The following is a 17,237-nucleotide window of genomic DNA, read 5'->3' as shown; positions in this document are numbered from 1 at the left end:
ACTCTAATTTTCATTTTCACTCTTTTGTGAGATTTTTAAATGATTAAAATGTAGAGACCATAGAAAATACCATGTTCTTAAAAGAGGTTTTCTCATTGTGAAAAGAATGTTAAGATATTAATAGCTAACTGTAGCCCTTGGAATAGGAAATTTAAAAATTAAATGTACCTGCATTCCTAAAATTATCTGTAGCAACATCATGATTTGGATCTTTGACATTCAATCTGTAAAATCAAAATTCCTATGTAAAAAATTTGCTGGTTTCAACCATTTTAGCCTCTGCCTACAAATAACACTCTCATTTCAAGAAATGGAAGATGAGCTAAAGAATTTTAATTTAAATCAGGAGTTTCCATGTTCCCTTATTTTCCCTATTTAAAGTTTTGTTTTTCCTAACAGAAAGAGTCTAATATATTTTCTTTGAACAGAATTTATTGAGGGAAAAAACAAGTTATAATAGAGCTCCTTTCGAAGTAATATGCATACTTTTTTCCTATGACCAAAACCTGTGGAAATAGAAAAAAAAAAGGATTATTTTAATTCATTCACACCTGAAATTTTCCCAGACTCCGCTTACCACCGCACCTAATTCTGGGTTCATCGCATGACAAATTAATTTCTAAAATCGTCATTTCTGTGTGCATTTGCTGTATAAGCTTTGTTGAATGCTCCAAAGATTCATTTTTTGAACTCAGATGAATCACAGTCATTTCTCCCTCATTTACTCAGTGCTGCTGCTGAAGCCGACGGTATCGATCCACTGATAAGCATCCTGTCTAGCAAACGAGACGGAGCCATTGCCAACGCCGCCACCGTGTTAACCAACATGGCCATGCAGGAGCCCCTGCGCGCCAGCATCCAGGGCCGCGACATCATGCACGCCCTCCTGGGCCCGCTGCGCTCTGACAACCCGGTGGTGCAGAGCAAAGCCGCGCTCATGGTGGCTGCCACCGCGTGCGACGTGGAGGCTCGGACAGGGGTGAGACTTTTCCCAGCATTCATTCTGGTTTTCCTGCTCAGTACCTATTAGTGGATGCATTTGAAACATTTTCAGGTACGCGAACATTTCCGTGATTTAAGTCCTTTCATAACTGGAACACCACAATGAAAAAACAAGTTGGCATTTTGTGCAGTTTAGGGGTTGGTTGGTTGGTTTTTCTAAGCAGTGCTGAGCAGTGAACTGAGGGCCTTGCACACTCTAGGCAGGCGCTCACAAGTTGGCATTTTTAAGCAAAGAAGGTGAGCAAATCCTAGCAACCCAGCAATTCTGTTTCTATGTGAGATTTCTAAAGGAATCTCTCACCTCTGCGTACCAGGAAGCATTATTTATAATATCTAAACAAGTGGAAACAAATCATTTGTCCTAGTGTTAAGAGAACAGATGAATAAATTATGGTGTATTCACAAAACTGACTCTCATGAAGGTCAAAATGAAATGAACCACAGCTTGACATCAGCAGGAATGAATTCCATCAACCTTACGCTGAATAAAGACAAGTTGTAGAGAACAATACTTATGCTTCCAATGCAGCATTCAAAAATATGCAAAGCTAAGCTTTATGTTGTTTAGGCATCCAAATATATAAGTTAAAATGATAAAGATAAGCAAGGTAATAATTAATCCCAAATTCAAGAAGATGGTTGCTCTGGGGAGATTTAGGGAGTGGATTCGATTGGGAGAAACACACAAGGGTTCAAGATCATTGAAATGCACCATGGTAGACAAACAAGACTGCCTTTTATTAGGATTATTTAAATTACACATGTGATTATATTCTGGTGTTTCTTTTGTACACCATAAACTTTAAACATAGAAGTTTCTTTTTTGAAAGCTGATCATATAAAAATCTTGGTGCTTATGGTGATACTAGTATATCTTTACTAAAACTTGATATAAACTTACAAATATCCTTTTTCTCTCAATTTTCTCCTTTTGAAATGTGTCACCATTGAACTTATTCAAACACCCAAGGACTTTGTTCCTCTTCCCCAATAAAAATAACAAAAGTTAACATTTATTGAGCACCTACTCTGTGCCAGGCTCTGTGCTAAGCATTCAAGACTTGCTTGAAATAGGCATGTTTGCAATCCAGTTTACAAATGATGAAGAGGAGGTTTAGAGAAATAAGATGCACAAAGCAGAGTTGGTAAGTGACATGAGAACACACCCAAGTCCAGAGCCCAAGTTGATACTCATGCTCTCCTACTCATTTTTCTTTTGTTTCTTAGATATCTATTCTATCTCCTTCCCTTTTTCCTGTTACTCATCCATTCAGGTATCCACCAGATATTTATTTGTCAAGTACTACATGCCAGGCAATTCTGCTAGGCACTGGGAACACAGTGTTAAACTCAAGTGTCATGGCCACATTTTCCTGCATGAGTTTGCAGAGCAGTCGGTCTAGTTCCTGAAAGATTGCGGAAGGCTCTTTACTGCTTTTGCTCCTCATACCTCCTCCAGACCAATCTGTGACCAATATGTGACCTTCATCACACCATTACAAGTCTCCCGTGGCTTTCCACTGCCACATAGTAAGGGTTAAGCAGCTTAGTGTTACATTGGAGGGCCCTGGATGATCCTCACCTGCCTACCTATTCAGCCCAAACTCCAGCTTTTCCCAGGTGGGACTCTACACCCCAGAAATACCACACTGTTTGTTGTTCCATCAGAACATGCCATTCTCTCACTTATACCTCCTTGATTTGACTGCATGGAAAGCTAGTCTCCCTGTGATCCATCTGATAGATTCCTCTTTCTCTTTCAAAAGGCAGCTCAGGGGCTGGGGAGGTAATTATGTGGGAGAGTGATTGCCTAGCATGCATGAGGCCCTGGGTTGGATCCCCAGAAGCACAAAAATAAATAAATAAAGAAACAAAGAAACAGCTTAACTGTCCTATCCTCCATGAGGCCTTATTTTAGTTTTCAAAGTTGAGTTCATCATCCTCTGTGCTTCCATTACACCCCACACATCACTTCCTTTTCATCCCTTTTGCACTTTATGGTTCTTGCGAGAAGGACTATAGGCTCTTTGAGGTTTTGAAGAAGGGAACTGAGTTTTTTCTTCCCTGTGTCCGTGTCATTAACATATACCTGGTACATACTGTAGTCTTAGTAGATAATTGTTCAATGAATGAGAGCATGAGTGAACAGAGGAATTAATAAATGAAGGAGGTATTTACCAAGGGAACACATGGAGTTTAATAACTATCTTGTGTTTTACCCAGAAACAAAGATGTTCAGAAATTTGACTTGCTAAGCATAGGGAGCTAAAAGAACTTTTCTGAGCTATCCAAGTTACGTTTGCTAATGTGAAAATCTTGCCAGAGTCTGAGTTTGAGACAAGAATAACTGAAAGTGGAACATGGTCCACGAGGGCTCTCAACTTTGGATACTGTCTTTGGTACTAATATTTGATAGAATATTATTTTGATCCTTCAGGCTCCTATAATACAGTATTGCATTTTATTTATTTATTTGTTTGTTTATTTATTTTTTGTGTGATACTGGATTGAACCCATGGCCTTGTGCATGCAACGCAAGTACTCTACCAACTGAGCTGTATCCCTAGTCCCAGTATTGTATTTCAGACCTGAGACAACAGCTCTGTCAGATATTTTTGTTTTCCTGATTAGAACAATTTTACACATTAGTAATTTATTTTAATAAAGTAATTAATGTAGCTCCTTCAAATTCTTTTCTTGTTCTTTTTCTTCTCTACTTCTTAAAGAAATAGAGAAATTGTGCAGATAGCACTGGTGGGTCCTTTTCTAAGAATTGCTTCAATATTGCTTTGGCCACACTGCTGGCTTGGTGACTGTGTCCAGTGATGTGGGTGCTGCTTGCCCACATTGATTGCTTCTAATCCAGCCTTGGGATTGTATTAGTTTCCTGTTGCTGCTATAACAAATTATCACCACTTAGTAGCTTAAAGCAATAAAAAGCTATTATCTTACACTTTGGAAGGTCACAAATCCAAAAATGGGTCTTATAAGCCAAAGTCAAATTGTTAACAGGACTGTTTTCCCTCTGGAGTCTTTAGGGGAAAGTCCATTTCCTTACCCTTTCCAGCTCCTCGAGTCACCTGCATTGTTTGGTTTGTATTCCCCTCATCTATCTGCACAGCATATCACTGCAATCTCAGCTTCTATCACAGTTTTTACTGCTTTGGCACTCCTGTCTCCTCTTTGGAAGGATCCTGGTATTCATATTGGGCCCACTGGATAATCCAGGATAATCTCCATCTCAAAATCCTTAGTTTTATTCCATGTACCAAGGAATAAGCACACCATTGTGGGGGGACCGTCTACCATAGGACCAAGTGAAGATTCAGTGTTCAGGAGCAGAGTACCTCAGCACAGAGCATCTCTTGTGTAGGCAGGCAGTGAGAAGACAGACTCCTTCCCCACCGCCCCCTTACCACATGCCATCATGCTGAGTTCCTTCTGTGGGGGTCTCTTCTTATAGAAACTGGGCTCCTGTCTATAAAGGTTTATAATTGATTTTCCCCTAAATTTAATAACTCTAAATAGAGACACATTTTTAGATCATAAAAACCTTTAACAGCTGGGCATGGTGGCCTACACCTGTAATCCCAGCAGCTCAGGAGGCTGAGGCAAGAGGATTGTGAGTTCAAAGCCAGCCTCAGCCACAGTGAGGCACTATGCGACTCTGTGAGACCCTGTCTCTAAATAAACTACAAAATAGGACTGGGGACGTGGCTCAGTGGTAGAGGGCCCGGGAAAAAAAAAAAAAAACTTTAACAATCAAACAATGAGGTTTTTTTGTTTGTTTTTAAGCATGAATGTTTATATTCTTAATGTGTAAAATTTTGGTTTCTGCTTTTAGTTAAGAAATTGTGGTGGACTGGAACCCCTGGTGGAGCTCCTGTATTCCAAGAATGACGAGGTGAGAAGGCATGCCAGTTGGGCTGTGATGGTCTGTGCCAGTGAGGAGCCAATGGCGGTGGAGTTATGCCGGCTCGGGTGAGTGGATGCCATCTCAAGTCTCCGGCTCAGATGAGGAGCTGAAGATGGGAAGCACTGTCTAGAGGCAGGCGTCCTTCCCCATCCCTCCCTGTCAGCTGCCCCACTGCCCTTTACCCAGCCAGCTTCATTATTTCCTTTCTCACTTCTCCATCTTGATACATGTTTCTCTTTCACTTTCCTCTGCTGTTGCCAAACCCAATCTATTTGTCTCTCAATTTTAAGACTAAAATAAAATAGGCAGGCCATGATATCATCTCAGTCTTTCTTCCCCAGCCATCCAATCCTTTTTTTTAATTATTTTTTTTTTACCAGAATTATCTAATTAACCTACCTGGCCTAATCTGTTCTTCTTACAAACAGCAGGTGAATTTAGTTGCCCTTAGCATAGCAGCAAATAGGGTTTTACAATTACTCTACTAATTCCTAACCATTTTTATTCTTTGTATATATTGCCTGGTTAGCTGAAAAGGTTGGGGTCCAATACTAGTTTTGTTTTAAATAGACAATGATTCTTTTTTCCCCCTAAAAGTGTTTGTGTTAGCTAACTTTCTATTACCACAACAAATGCCTGAAATGAATCAACTTACAAAGAGGAAAGGTTTGTTGGGCTCACTGTGTTGGAGGTTTCAGTCCATGATCAGTTGGCCTTGTTACTTTAGGGCCAGTGGCATCCTAGCAGGAAGTAAGTGACAGAGGATGGGACTGGGGTTCCAATATCCCCTGCAAAGGCATGCCCCCATGATCTAACTTCCTCCTACTAGATCCACTCTGAAAGGTTCTACCACCTTCCAAGAGCACCAAAGACTGGAAACCAAGCCTTCAACACACAAGCTTCTGGAAGACACTTAACCCAAACCACAATAGTTTTGTTTTGTTTTGTTTTCACAACCATTTGAATATGGCATATATGTTCTCCAAAAGGGTTGATTTGTCTTCATAATTTTGTCAGTATTACGTTATCTAGAAGGATCGGGGAGGCATTCAGCTTTGCATGTCAATTCCTTCAGGACCTTAAGCATGTAAGTGAGAGAGCTCAAGGTTGGATTGCTCCTAGAAAGCAAATAATATCTTTTGCTTTTATTGACAGGGCTATAGATATCCTTGAAGAAATTAATCTATCGGTGAGACGAAAAAATAAATTCAGTGAGGCAGCTTATAACAAACTGCTCAACAATAATCTCTCTCTGAAATATAGCCAGACTGGCTGTTTATTGTCAAATAACATAATTAGTGATGGATTCTATGATTATGGTCGGGTAAGTGACAGCACTTATTTGTGTTTTAGTATGCAGAGTAATAATTTTTCCTTTAATCATGATGCCATTACATGGCCATTTTATGAGCACCAAATATAATTCATATTTTTAGAGACAGAAATTTGAAAATCAGCATATTATCCTTAACTTTGGTTATAAGATTTCACATTTTTAAACAGATTTAGCCAGAATCTAATTATAGTTTAATCATCTTGCAAATGCCAGTCTCAAATGTCAGATAAGCTACAAAAGGGTCATTTTAAGTTTTGGTTCTATTACTTCTTGTGCTTAGTGAATAAAAATATGTTTTTCATTTCATTAATTAGACTCTGATTGAAACTAACCAAATTCTAGTACTAGACCTTAAAATGTAGAAGACTATTATCTTACTTAATTGCATTTATTGATGGAATTTCAAAAAAATATACAGTATAATTCAGCATTATATTGAGAAAAACAGAAAGAAAAATTAATATCTTGAGGACTTTTTGATGTGGCTGCTTAAGTTGAAATTTCTTTTTTTAAAAAAACTTTACACCAAAGGCAATAAGAGGCGTGGAGAAAACTTTAGAACCTTGCAAAACTGAGAAAACAACATGATTTAAAGACTTCAAAAAATTTAAGCATTACCTAAAGTCCCTGAGGTCAGGTAGAGCCTCTGCAAGAGGAAAAATGACAAAGGGAGGAAAACCACAGAGGAGCGAGAAAGCTAGTGGGGGCAGAGCTCAGAAAGTCCCATCACGTGTGTACTTCCTGAGGCCCTGGGGGAACTCGGAAGAGCAAAAGCCATATGCTTTGGTGGGCAGGTGCAGGAATTCAGAACTGGACTGAGCAAGGCTGGAAGCAGAAGCCTTCTTGGACCAATTGGGTTCAAAGAAGCAGAGAATACAGGACCATAAAAGATAGCTGAGCTGTATTTGCAAGGGAGGTCTCAACTATGGCAGTAGAGAATGTGAGAAATTTTGAATAATGAAAAACAACTAGTCTAAAACTTTACTCTGGCTCCTCCTCCAGCACCACCACCATACCCTTTAACACCCTGTGACACACATACCCAGTGCAAAAGCCACAAGGGGTAAACATCCTTGACAGGACAAGGTGAGAGAAGAGTAGCAACTCAATCAGAGAGATAAAGGGCTGCCAAAGACCATCAGAAGGACTTGGGTTTTAATCTGAATGAAGTGGGAAACTGGCGAGGATCTGGGGCAGAAGAAGGATGGGGTCTGTCTTCTTTTAAAAAGATCACTTTGCCTTATTCTAAAAGGATCATGAAAAATATCTTGGATGAGAACAGGATCTAACCATCAGTTAACTGGAAAGAGATCTCAGAGCTCAGAAGTTGATCCTAGACCATCCTCTTCTACCTGGCTGATAAAAATTGCCTGTCTAAGGCTTTGTTTACAACAGTAAATTCTCTCTGAGGCATATAGATGGATTGTGAACTCGGATACTTTCAGGAGCTAAGAAATAGCTAAGACAGTAAAGGTTGTGAGGAACTGGAGGGAGGTACGCCACCCAAAGGCAAGAATGCCCACAGCGTCAGTTCCGAGTTCTCTCTCTCTCTCTCTCTCTCTCTCTCTGTCTCTCTCTCTCTCCTCTCTCTCTCTCTCTCTCTCTCTCTCTCTCTAACACCATGTTATCCTCAAGGCCTTATAAACCATGAAATGCCTTGCAAATATAACATATTGTTAATATATGAGAGAAAGAGAGAGAGAAAGAGGGAGAGGGAGATACACACACACACACACATAGATATGACGTGTATGTAAATGAATTAAACAAACTGTCAAGAATATAGTCCATCAAAATTTATTTTAAAAAATACTGACTCATACAGAGAATACTTTTCAATTCTTGAACTATCTTACAGATAAATCCTGGCACTAAACTTTTGCCATTGAAGGAGCTCTGCTTTCAAGAACCAAGTGATCAACGAGCTGTACTCTTAATCAACAGTAAAGCTTCTGATAAGTGAGTCTTTGGGTGGGGGCAGGGGTGCAGGAAAACACATTTTTTTGGTTTTTTGTTTGTCGGCATGTGAATATGTGAAGATTACCAGCATGGTATCTTTCTTTCTCTTCTCCTGTATCTAACACTACCATTGAAAACAAACAGTGGTCCATAAAGTCACAGCCAGACACTGAATAACCAGCCTCCATTACCAGTGCAACCTGTTCTCTGCTCTTTTCCTTTGACACCATGTTATCCTCAATTTCCAGTGGATTTCTGAAGTCAGGATTCTCCCTCCTGGAGTAACTGCAGAAAGGGTAGATAGGAGTCAACCAAGATGAGTTCTGTTTATGAGTCTCTAGAACTGTGTACTTGAGTGTAACAACCCAGCATTTTTCTTTGAAATAAGAAGTAAATGATAGAACTAAAAAAATCAAAGCTCAACATTTTTTAAAGTGATCACATATATCTATATAGCTAATATAGTACCAAGGTGTTACATTTTATATAAATATTTCCTGTTCTAGTGTGTAAATGCTTTGTGATATTTTTTGTGTCTTAATCTCTCCTTTATGCTTTTAAAATAGTATGTTCCTGTTAAAAGTCTGCTCCAAATATGGCTTTCAGAAAGAAATCTGTTCTTTTGACAATATTGACAAATTATTTTAATTCATAAATAATTTCAAATGTGGGCTTGGATTGTGGCTCAGTGGTAGAGCGCTTGCCTGGCATATGTGAGGCACTGGGTTTGAGTTCTCAGCACCACATACAAATAAAATAAATAAAACAAAAATTTAAGAAAATAATTTCAAATGTGTCAAATTTTAGTTCTCCACCTCCATCTATGGATGATAAATCATCAGATGTTGGCTATGGACGAAGTATTTCTTCTTCATCTTCTTTAAGAAGAGGAAGTAGAGAAAAGACCAAGTAAGAAAATGATGTTTTATTTATACTCAAATAACTCTCCCCTTAATCTGGAAGTGAAATTTTTTTTAGATTTTGGCAACATGATTCTGCTTCTTCTTACAGTAATATAATTGCATAATTGCTTTTTAAACTGCTGTAGCAAAGATCTCTGAAATAGGAGCTGGGAGATTTGGGCTTTCCCCTTTTGACTGCTGTTGACCCTGCAGTATGTGGAATGACATGAGTCAGTTCTGTGAGCAGGTCTGGCTTCCTTAGCTGTCGAGGGAATGATGTGTAGCCCCTGCTTCCTAATGGCAAAAAGAATCAAATCAAAAGGGGAAAGGCCTTATAAACCATGAAATGCCTTGCAAATATAACATATTGTTATTTTCTGAATGATTATAATTGTTTGCGATATTTTCCAAATGACTCAAAAAAAAAAAAAAACCAAAAAAATTATTAGTTTTTGTATTAGTACTGGATTTGGATCTCCCACAGAAGAAAGAACAGAGCCTGCTTCTGGAAGAAACACTGTTGCTAGCAAAAGTGCTACGAAAGAAAAAGGACCCAGGTAGGAAATGTGTCATTCTATCTTCTCATTATAAACACTCCTGGCTTTTCTTTTTTTTCTCTCAGTGCTGGGGACCAAACCCAAGGCCCTGGGCATGCTAGGCAACTGCTTGAACACTGAGCTCACCCCCCAGCCTCAGAGGTGGCTTTTCACAGGAGGTTTTAGGGTCTGGTGGCGTGCTCAGTGGTAGAGCGCTTGTCTAGCATGTGAGCCCAAGACCCTGGATTCCATCCCCAATACTATGGAAAACCAAAACAGGAAGGTTTATTTCTGAAATGGGTATGTTGAAGGAGACAAGACTCCTGAGATATAATTAAAAATAATCTTTATTTTGCCCCTCCCTGTTTCTTTAAAATTTACCCAGAGAGAATTTCCTCTAACTTCAGCTGAGAGTTTAGGTCACTGTGATCACTGAAAATAACTATAAGGTCCCACAGTCACTTGAACTCAAAAATGAAAACAGGAACTGCAGGTTCTGGCCACCTTGTAAGTCCAGCCCTGAGTATTGGTTGACCTGCCCAGCACATTCCTGCCTCCCCAGGCCCGCTTTGGCCTCCAGTTTGCCCTGGCCTTTCACTCCCCTTGTCGTCAGGAGTCTTGACCCTTTAAGGCAGAAGCATCCAGAAGAGGGAAATAGGACAATGCTCTCACTTGATTGGAACAATTAATGTGACTTTGGGCCGTTTTTTTTTTTTTTTTTTCCTTTTGGTACTAGGGATTGAACTCAGAGGTGCTAAATCATTGAGCCACATCCCCAGCCCTTTTTATTTTTTATTTTGAGACAGGGTCTTACTAACTTGCTGGGGCCTCTCTAAATTGCTCAGACTGATCTCAAACTTGCCATCCTCCTGCTTCAGCCTCCCAAGTCTCCAGAATTAACAGGTGTGGGACATTTCTGTAAGATTTTTTTTCCCATTTTACATTTTTTTTCATTTTTTAAAATTTTAATTTGTTATATATGACAGCAGAATGCATTACAATTCATATTACACATATAGATCACAATTTTTCATATCTCTGTTTGTACCCAAAGTAGAGTCATACCATTCGTGTCTTCTTACATGTACTTAGGAAAATGATGTCCACCTCATTCCACCGTCTTTCCTACACCCATGTCCTTCCCCTCCCTCCCCTTTTCCCCTTTGCCCTACCTCGAGTTCATCTAATCCTCCCATGCCCCCACCACCACTACATTATGAATCAGCAGCCTTAAATCAGAGAAAACATTCGGCATTGTTTTTTGGGGGATTGGCTAACTTCACTCAGCATTATATTCTCTAACTTCATCCATTTACCTGCAAATGCCATGATTTTATTCTCTTTTAATGTTGAATAGTATTCCATTTTGTATACATACCACAATTTCTTTATCCATTCATCTACCAAAGGGCATCCAGGTTGGTTCCAGAGTTTAGCTATTGTGAATTGTGCTGCCATAAACATTGATGTGGCTGTGTCCCTGCAGTATGCTGTTTTTAAGTCCTTTTGGTAGAGACCAAGGAGTGGGATAGCTGGGTCAAATGGTGATTCCATTCCCAGTTTTCCAAGGATTCTCCATACTGCTTTCCATATTGGCTGCACCAAATTGTAGTCCCACCAGCATTGTATGAGTGTACCTTTTCCCCCCACATCTTCGCCAACACTTATTGTTGTTTGAATTCTTAATAGCTGCCATTCTGTCTGGAGTGAGATGAAATCTTAGAGTAGTTTTGATTTGCATTTCTCTAATTGCTAGCAATGATGAACATTTTTCATATATTTATTGATTGATTGTATATCTTCTTCTGATAGTGTCCAGTTTCTTGGCCCATTTATCGATTGGGTTATTTGTTTGTTTGTTTGCTTGCTTGCTTTTTGATGTTAAGGTTTTTGAATGCTTTATATATCCTAGAGATTAGTGCTCTAGCTGACATGTGTGCGGTAAAAATTTGTTCCTAAATTGTAGGCTCTCTATTCACCTCACTGATTGTTTCTTTTGCTGAGAAGAAGCTTTTTAGTTTCAATTCATCTGATTTAATTGATTCTTGATATTAATTCTTGTGTTATAGGAGTCTTATTAAGGAAGTTGTGGCCTAATCCAACATGATGGAGATTTGGGCCTAATTTTTCTTGTAATAGGTGCAGTGTATCTGGTTTAATTCCTAGGTCCTTGATCCATTTTGAGTTAAGTTTTGTGCATGGTGGGAGATAGGGGTTTAATTTCATTTTATTGCATATGGATTTCCAGTTTTCCCAGCACCATTTGTTGAAGAGGCTATCTTTTCTCCAGTGCATATTCTTGGCACCTTTGTCTAATAAAAGATAATTGCAATTTTGTGGGTTAGCCTCTGTGTCCTTTATTCTGTATCATTGGTCTGCCAGTCTGTTTTGGTGCCAATACTATGCTGTTTTTAATACTATTGCTCTGCAGTATAGCTTAAGATCTGGTATAGTGATGCCACCGGCTTCACTCTTCCTGCTAAGGATTACTTTAGCTATTCCAGATGAATTTCATGACTGCCTTTTCTATTTTGATGAGGAATGTCATTGGGATTTTGATTGGAATTGCATTAATTCTGTATAGTGCTTTTGGTAGAATGGTCTTTTTTACAATATTAATTCTGCCTATCCAAGAACATGGGAGATCTTTCCATCTTCTAAGGTCTTCTTTAATTTCTTTCTTTAGTGTTCTGTGTTTTCATTGTAGAGGTCATTCACCTCTTTCATTGATTCCCAAGTTTTTTGTTGTTGTTGTTTTGTCTTTCTTTCTTTCTTTCTTTCTTTCTTTCTTTCTTTCTTTCTTTCTTTCTTTCTTTCTATCTTTCGAGGCTATTGTAAATGGGGTAGTTTTCCTTTCAGAGAATTTGTCACTGATATACAGAAATGCCTTTGATTTATGGGCATTGATTTTGTATTCTGCTACTTTGCTGAATACATTTACTAGTTGCAGAAGTTTTCTGGTAGAATTTTTTGGGTCTTCTAGGTATAGAATCATATTGTAAGCAAATAATGCTAATTTGAATTCTTATTTACCTATCCATATTCCTTTAATTTCTTTCATTTGTCTAATTGCTCTGGCCAGTGTTTCAAAAACTATGTTAAATTGAGTGATGAAAGAGGGCATCCCTGTCTTGTTCCAGTTTTTAGAAGGAATGCTTTCAATTTTTCTCCATTTAGAATGATGTTGGCCTGTGGCTTAGCACAGAGAGCTTTTACGATGTTGAGATATGTTCCTGTTATCCTTAGTTTTTTTTACTGTTTTGAACATAAAATGGTGCTGTATTTTGTCAAATGCTTTTTCTGAATCTAGGGAGATGATCATATGGTTCTTATCTTTGCATGTCTGTTTTGGTGCCAATACTATGCTGTTTTTAATACTATTGCTCTGCAGTATAGCTTAAGATCTGGTATAGTGATGCCACCGGCTTCACTCTTCCTGCTAAGGATTACTGATTATTGATGTAATGAATTACACTATTGACTTCCATATGTTAAACCGACCTTGCATCCCTGGGGTGAACACCACTTGATTGTAGTGCACTATCTTTTTGATATTTTTTTTTGTATTCGATTTGCCAGAAATTTATTGAGAATTTTTGTATCCATGTTCATTAGATATATTGGTCTGAAGTTTTCTTTCTTTGATGTGTCTGCCTGGTTTTGAAATCAGGGTAATATTGGCCTCATAGAATGAGTTTGGAAGTGCTGCCTCTTTTTCTATTTCCTGAAAATAAATTGAAGAGTATTGGTATTAGTTATTCTTTAAAGGTCTTGTAGAACTTGGCTGGGTATTCATCCAGTCCTGGGCTTTTCTTGGTTGGTAGTCTTCAGATGGCTTCTTCAATTTCATCACTTGAAATAGATCTGTTTAAATTGTGTATATCATCCTGATTAAATCTGGGCAAATCATATGACTTTAGAAATTTGTCGATGCATTCAATATTTTGTATTTTATTGGAGTACAAGTTTTCAAAATAATTTCTAATTATATATTTCTGTAGTGTCTGTTGTGATATTTCCTTTTTCATCACATATGTTAGTAATTTGAGTTTTCTTTCTCCTTCTCTTTGTTAGCATGCCTAAGGATCTGTCAATTTCAAAGAACCAACTGTTTGTTTTGTCAGTTTTTTTAGTTGTTACTTTTGTTTCAATTTCATTGACTTCAGCTCTGATTTTAATAATTCCTGGTCTTCTACTGTTTTGGTGTTGATTTATTCTTCATTTACTAGGGCTTGAGATGTAATGGTAAGTCATTTATTTCTTGACTTTTTCTTCTTTTAAGGAATGAACTCCATGCAATGAACTTTCCTCTTATACTGCCTTCATAGTGTCCCAAAGATTTTGACACGTTGTATTTATGTTCTCATTCACCTCTAAGAATTTTTTAATCTCCTCCTTGATGTCTTTTGCAACCCATTATTCATTCAGTAGCATATTATTTAGTCTCCAGGTGTTGGAGTAGCTTTTATTTTTTATTTTATCATTGATTTCTGATTTTATTCCATTATGATCTGATAAATGCAGGGTAGTATCTCTACTTTTTATGTTCGCTAAGAGTTGTTGTGTGGAATAATATATGGTGTATTTTAAAGAAGGATCATGTGCTGCTGAGAAGAAAGTGTATCCTTCATTGAAAGATTAAAATATTCTATATATGTCAGTTAAGTATAAGTTATTAATTGTATTATTGACTCCTATAGTTTCTTTTTTCAGTTTTTGTTTGAAGGATCTATCCAGTGGTGAAAGAGGTGTGTTAAAGTCACCCAGAATTATTGTGTTGTGGTCTATTTGACTGTTGAACTTGAGAAGAGTTTGTTGGATGAACACAAACGCTCAACTGTTTGGGGCATATAAATTTATTATTATTATTATGTCTTATTGATGAATGGTTCCCTTAAGCAGTGTGAAATATCTTTCTTTATCCCTTTTGATTAACTTTGGCTTGAAGTTTACTTTATCTGATATGAGGATAGAAACCCCTGCTTGCTTCCACAGTCCATGTGAGTGGTACGATTTTTCCCAACCTTTCACCTTCAGTCTGTGGATGTTTTTTCCTATGAGATGAGTCTCTTGGAGACAGCACATTGTTGGGGCTTTTTTTTTTTTTTTTTTTTTAACCCAATCTCCCAGTTTATGTCTTTTGATTGGTGAGTTTAGGCCATTAACATTCAGGGTTATTTTTGAGACATGGTTTGTATTCCCAGCAATTTTTGTTTATTTTTGGTTTCTCCTTTGATTGGTTTTTCCTTTTGTGTAATACCTCCCTCTGCTGATTCATTGTTGTTTTTCAATTCCTCTTCTTGGAATATTTTGCCAATGATGTTCTGTAGTACAGGTTTCTAGTTGTAAATTCTTTTAATTTTTGTTTATCATGGAAGGTTTTTATTTCACCATCAAATCTAAAGCTTAATGTTTCTGGATATAAGATTCTTGGTGGGAATCCATTTTCTTTCGGAGCTTTGTATATGTTGTTCCAGGATCTCCTGGCTTTGAGGGTCTGGATTTAAAAATCTGCTGAGATACGAATTGGTCTCCCCCTATATGTGATCTGATCTCGTGTGGCCTTTAAGATTCTATCCTCATTCTGTAGGCTAGGCATTTCCATGATAATGTGTCTTGGTGTAGATCTGTTGTGATTTTGTTCATTTGGTGTCCTTAAGAGTTTGATTTTCCAATTCATTCTTAATGTTTGGGAAATTTTTTTATATTATCTCATTGAAGAGGTTGTGCATTCCTTTGGTTTGAAACTCTATGCCTTCCTCCATCCCAAAACTCAGATTTGGTCTTTTGATGCTGTCTCATAATTCTTGGATGTTCTGTTCATGGTTCCTTACCATCTTCACTGTGTGTTCAACTTTATTTTCCAGATTATATATTTTGTCTACATTATCTGAAATTTTGTCTTCCAAGTGATCTAGTCTGTTGGTGATGCTTTCTATTGAGTTTTTTATTGGTTTATTGTTTCCTTCATTTCAGGATTTCTGATTTTTTTTTTTTATTCAGAATCTCTATATCTTTCTTGGAGTAATCTTTTGCTACCTGTATTTGCTCCCTTATCTCTTTGTTGGTGTGATCAATGGATGCCTGTATGTGCTCATTTAGGTCATTCTTTAATTCACAGATCATTTTAATTATGAACATTCTGAACTCCTTCTCTGACATTTCACCAACTGTGCTGTCCATAGGTTCTGTTATTGTAGTATCTTACTTTGGAGAATTTTCCTCCCTTTTTCTTTCCTTGTTTTTCCTCCCATGTTATCTATGTGATTTCCTTTCTTACAGAGTGGATCTGAGGTATTACGGTTTCTACTCTATAATCTTGTAGTATCTGTGCAGATTACTTCTACCTCACCTTGGTATTGGATTTCCAGACCCTGCCAGTGTCCCAGGATGGATGCTACTGCAAGTATAGGTGGTGGCAGCAATAGCAGGAGATAACTCGAGATAGCAGTAGAGGTGCCCCAAGATGGATGCAGTGTCTTTCAGAGATGGGGTTAAAAGAATGGGCCTTGTACTGGCTTTGGGATATTGCTCCCAGATGCAGCTGCTTCTAGGCTCTGTCTATTGTCCCAAGGTAGAGGCTTGGGGAAGGGTATGGGGATGGCTGCAGTGTCTCAAAATGGAAGTGGGTTAGACTTGGGCTTCCAGGTGGTGGTGGTGGTGGTGCAGACCCAAATTTACTCTGGGCCCTGGCTCCCATGCAGGTCAGTGAGGCGGGTCTGGGTCAGGCCTGAGCTCCAGTGTGTGTCTGCCATTGGCAGGATGGACTGGGGACTACCCTGGACCCGAGCTCCCACACAGGTCAAGCAAGGCGGGTCTGGGCCAAGCCTGACTACTGTGCGTGTCTGCCAGTGGGCAGAGTTGGTCCTAGGCCAAGCCTGAGCTCTGGTGTTCAGCCAGTGATGGGATGGACTGAGGCCCACCCTGGGCCCGAACTCCCGTGCAGGTAGATCTTACAGATCTTACAGATCTCCATTTCTGTAAGATTTTGAAGCACTTGGCTCTTAATCTCATTTGCTCCAGGTCACTTTGGTCCATCATAAATGCCTTCTTTTGTTGATCCCTTTTCACCTCCCCGTTCTTTGTGATACCTCCAAAATTGATACTCGCCAGCCTTCTTCATCGTCTTGGTTTCTTCTCTCCAGAGTTTTAGCTACCATTCAAATTTGTATGCCAGCTAACCTCTCCTCAGTCCCGACCTGTATACCCTGTGGCCTGTTAGAGTTCTCTGCACTGCCACCCTGCTAGCACCTCACATTCAATATATTCCAAATTGAATTCATTGTTTCCCCGACTGCCAAGCCGTGGCCTCCTCATCTCTCCCCTCTGCTGGTTAATGTTACTCCTATTCCCACACAACTGCCAACCCTGCCATCATCTTAAAGTTCTTTTCTTTTACCACTGATACCTAGTGAATCTCTGGATCCTAGCCATTCCGTTCTTAAATACTGTCTCTTAAATGGATTCCTCTCCTCCGTTTGCACTGTTACTTCCCCAGTTCAGGCCTCGATATTGGATCTCAAACTTGTCACTTCCCTATGATAAGACCCTCCTGGCTTTTGCCAGCCTCTGTGTAAACCTATCCT

General features: G+C 38.7%; 1 protein-coding gene across 4 annotated transcripts in view; it reads left to right on the top strand.

Annotated features, from left to right (window-relative positions):
• Armc3 (armadillo repeat containing 3) overlaps positions 1-17,237 on the top strand; it is a 101,486-nt gene that overhangs the window by 65,743 nt on the left and 18,506 nt on the right. For 3 of the 4 annotated variants that reach the window (XM_046423071.2, XM_046423069.2, XM_046423072.2), the window contains 6 exons: positions 730-979; positions 4,847-4,983; positions 6,074-6,242; positions 8,113-8,213; positions 9,021-9,122; positions 9,565-9,672. In XM_046423071.2, coding sequence (XP_046279027.1) covers positions 730-979; positions 4,847-4,983; positions 6,074-6,242; positions 8,113-8,213; positions 9,021-9,122; positions 9,565-9,672 — 867 coding nt within the window. The remainder of the gene's footprint in view (positions 1-729; positions 980-4,846; positions 4,984-6,073; positions 6,243-8,112; positions 8,214-9,020; positions 9,123-9,564; positions 9,673-17,237) is intronic. The other variant, XM_058572281.1, reaches the window with a different exon arrangement.

Source organism: Marmota monax, unplaced genomic scaffold (genome assembly GCF_021218885.2).
Source record: "Marmota monax isolate L192 unplaced genomic scaffold, Marmota_monax_Labrador192_F-V1.1 WCK01_AAM20220418_F8-fsc00098, whole genome shotgun sequence".
Classification (NCBI taxonomy): Eukaryota; Metazoa; Chordata; class Mammalia; order Rodentia; family Sciuridae; genus Marmota; species Marmota monax.
Note: the sequence above shows the minus strand (reverse complement) of the source record. Positions and strands in the feature narration are given on the sequence as shown.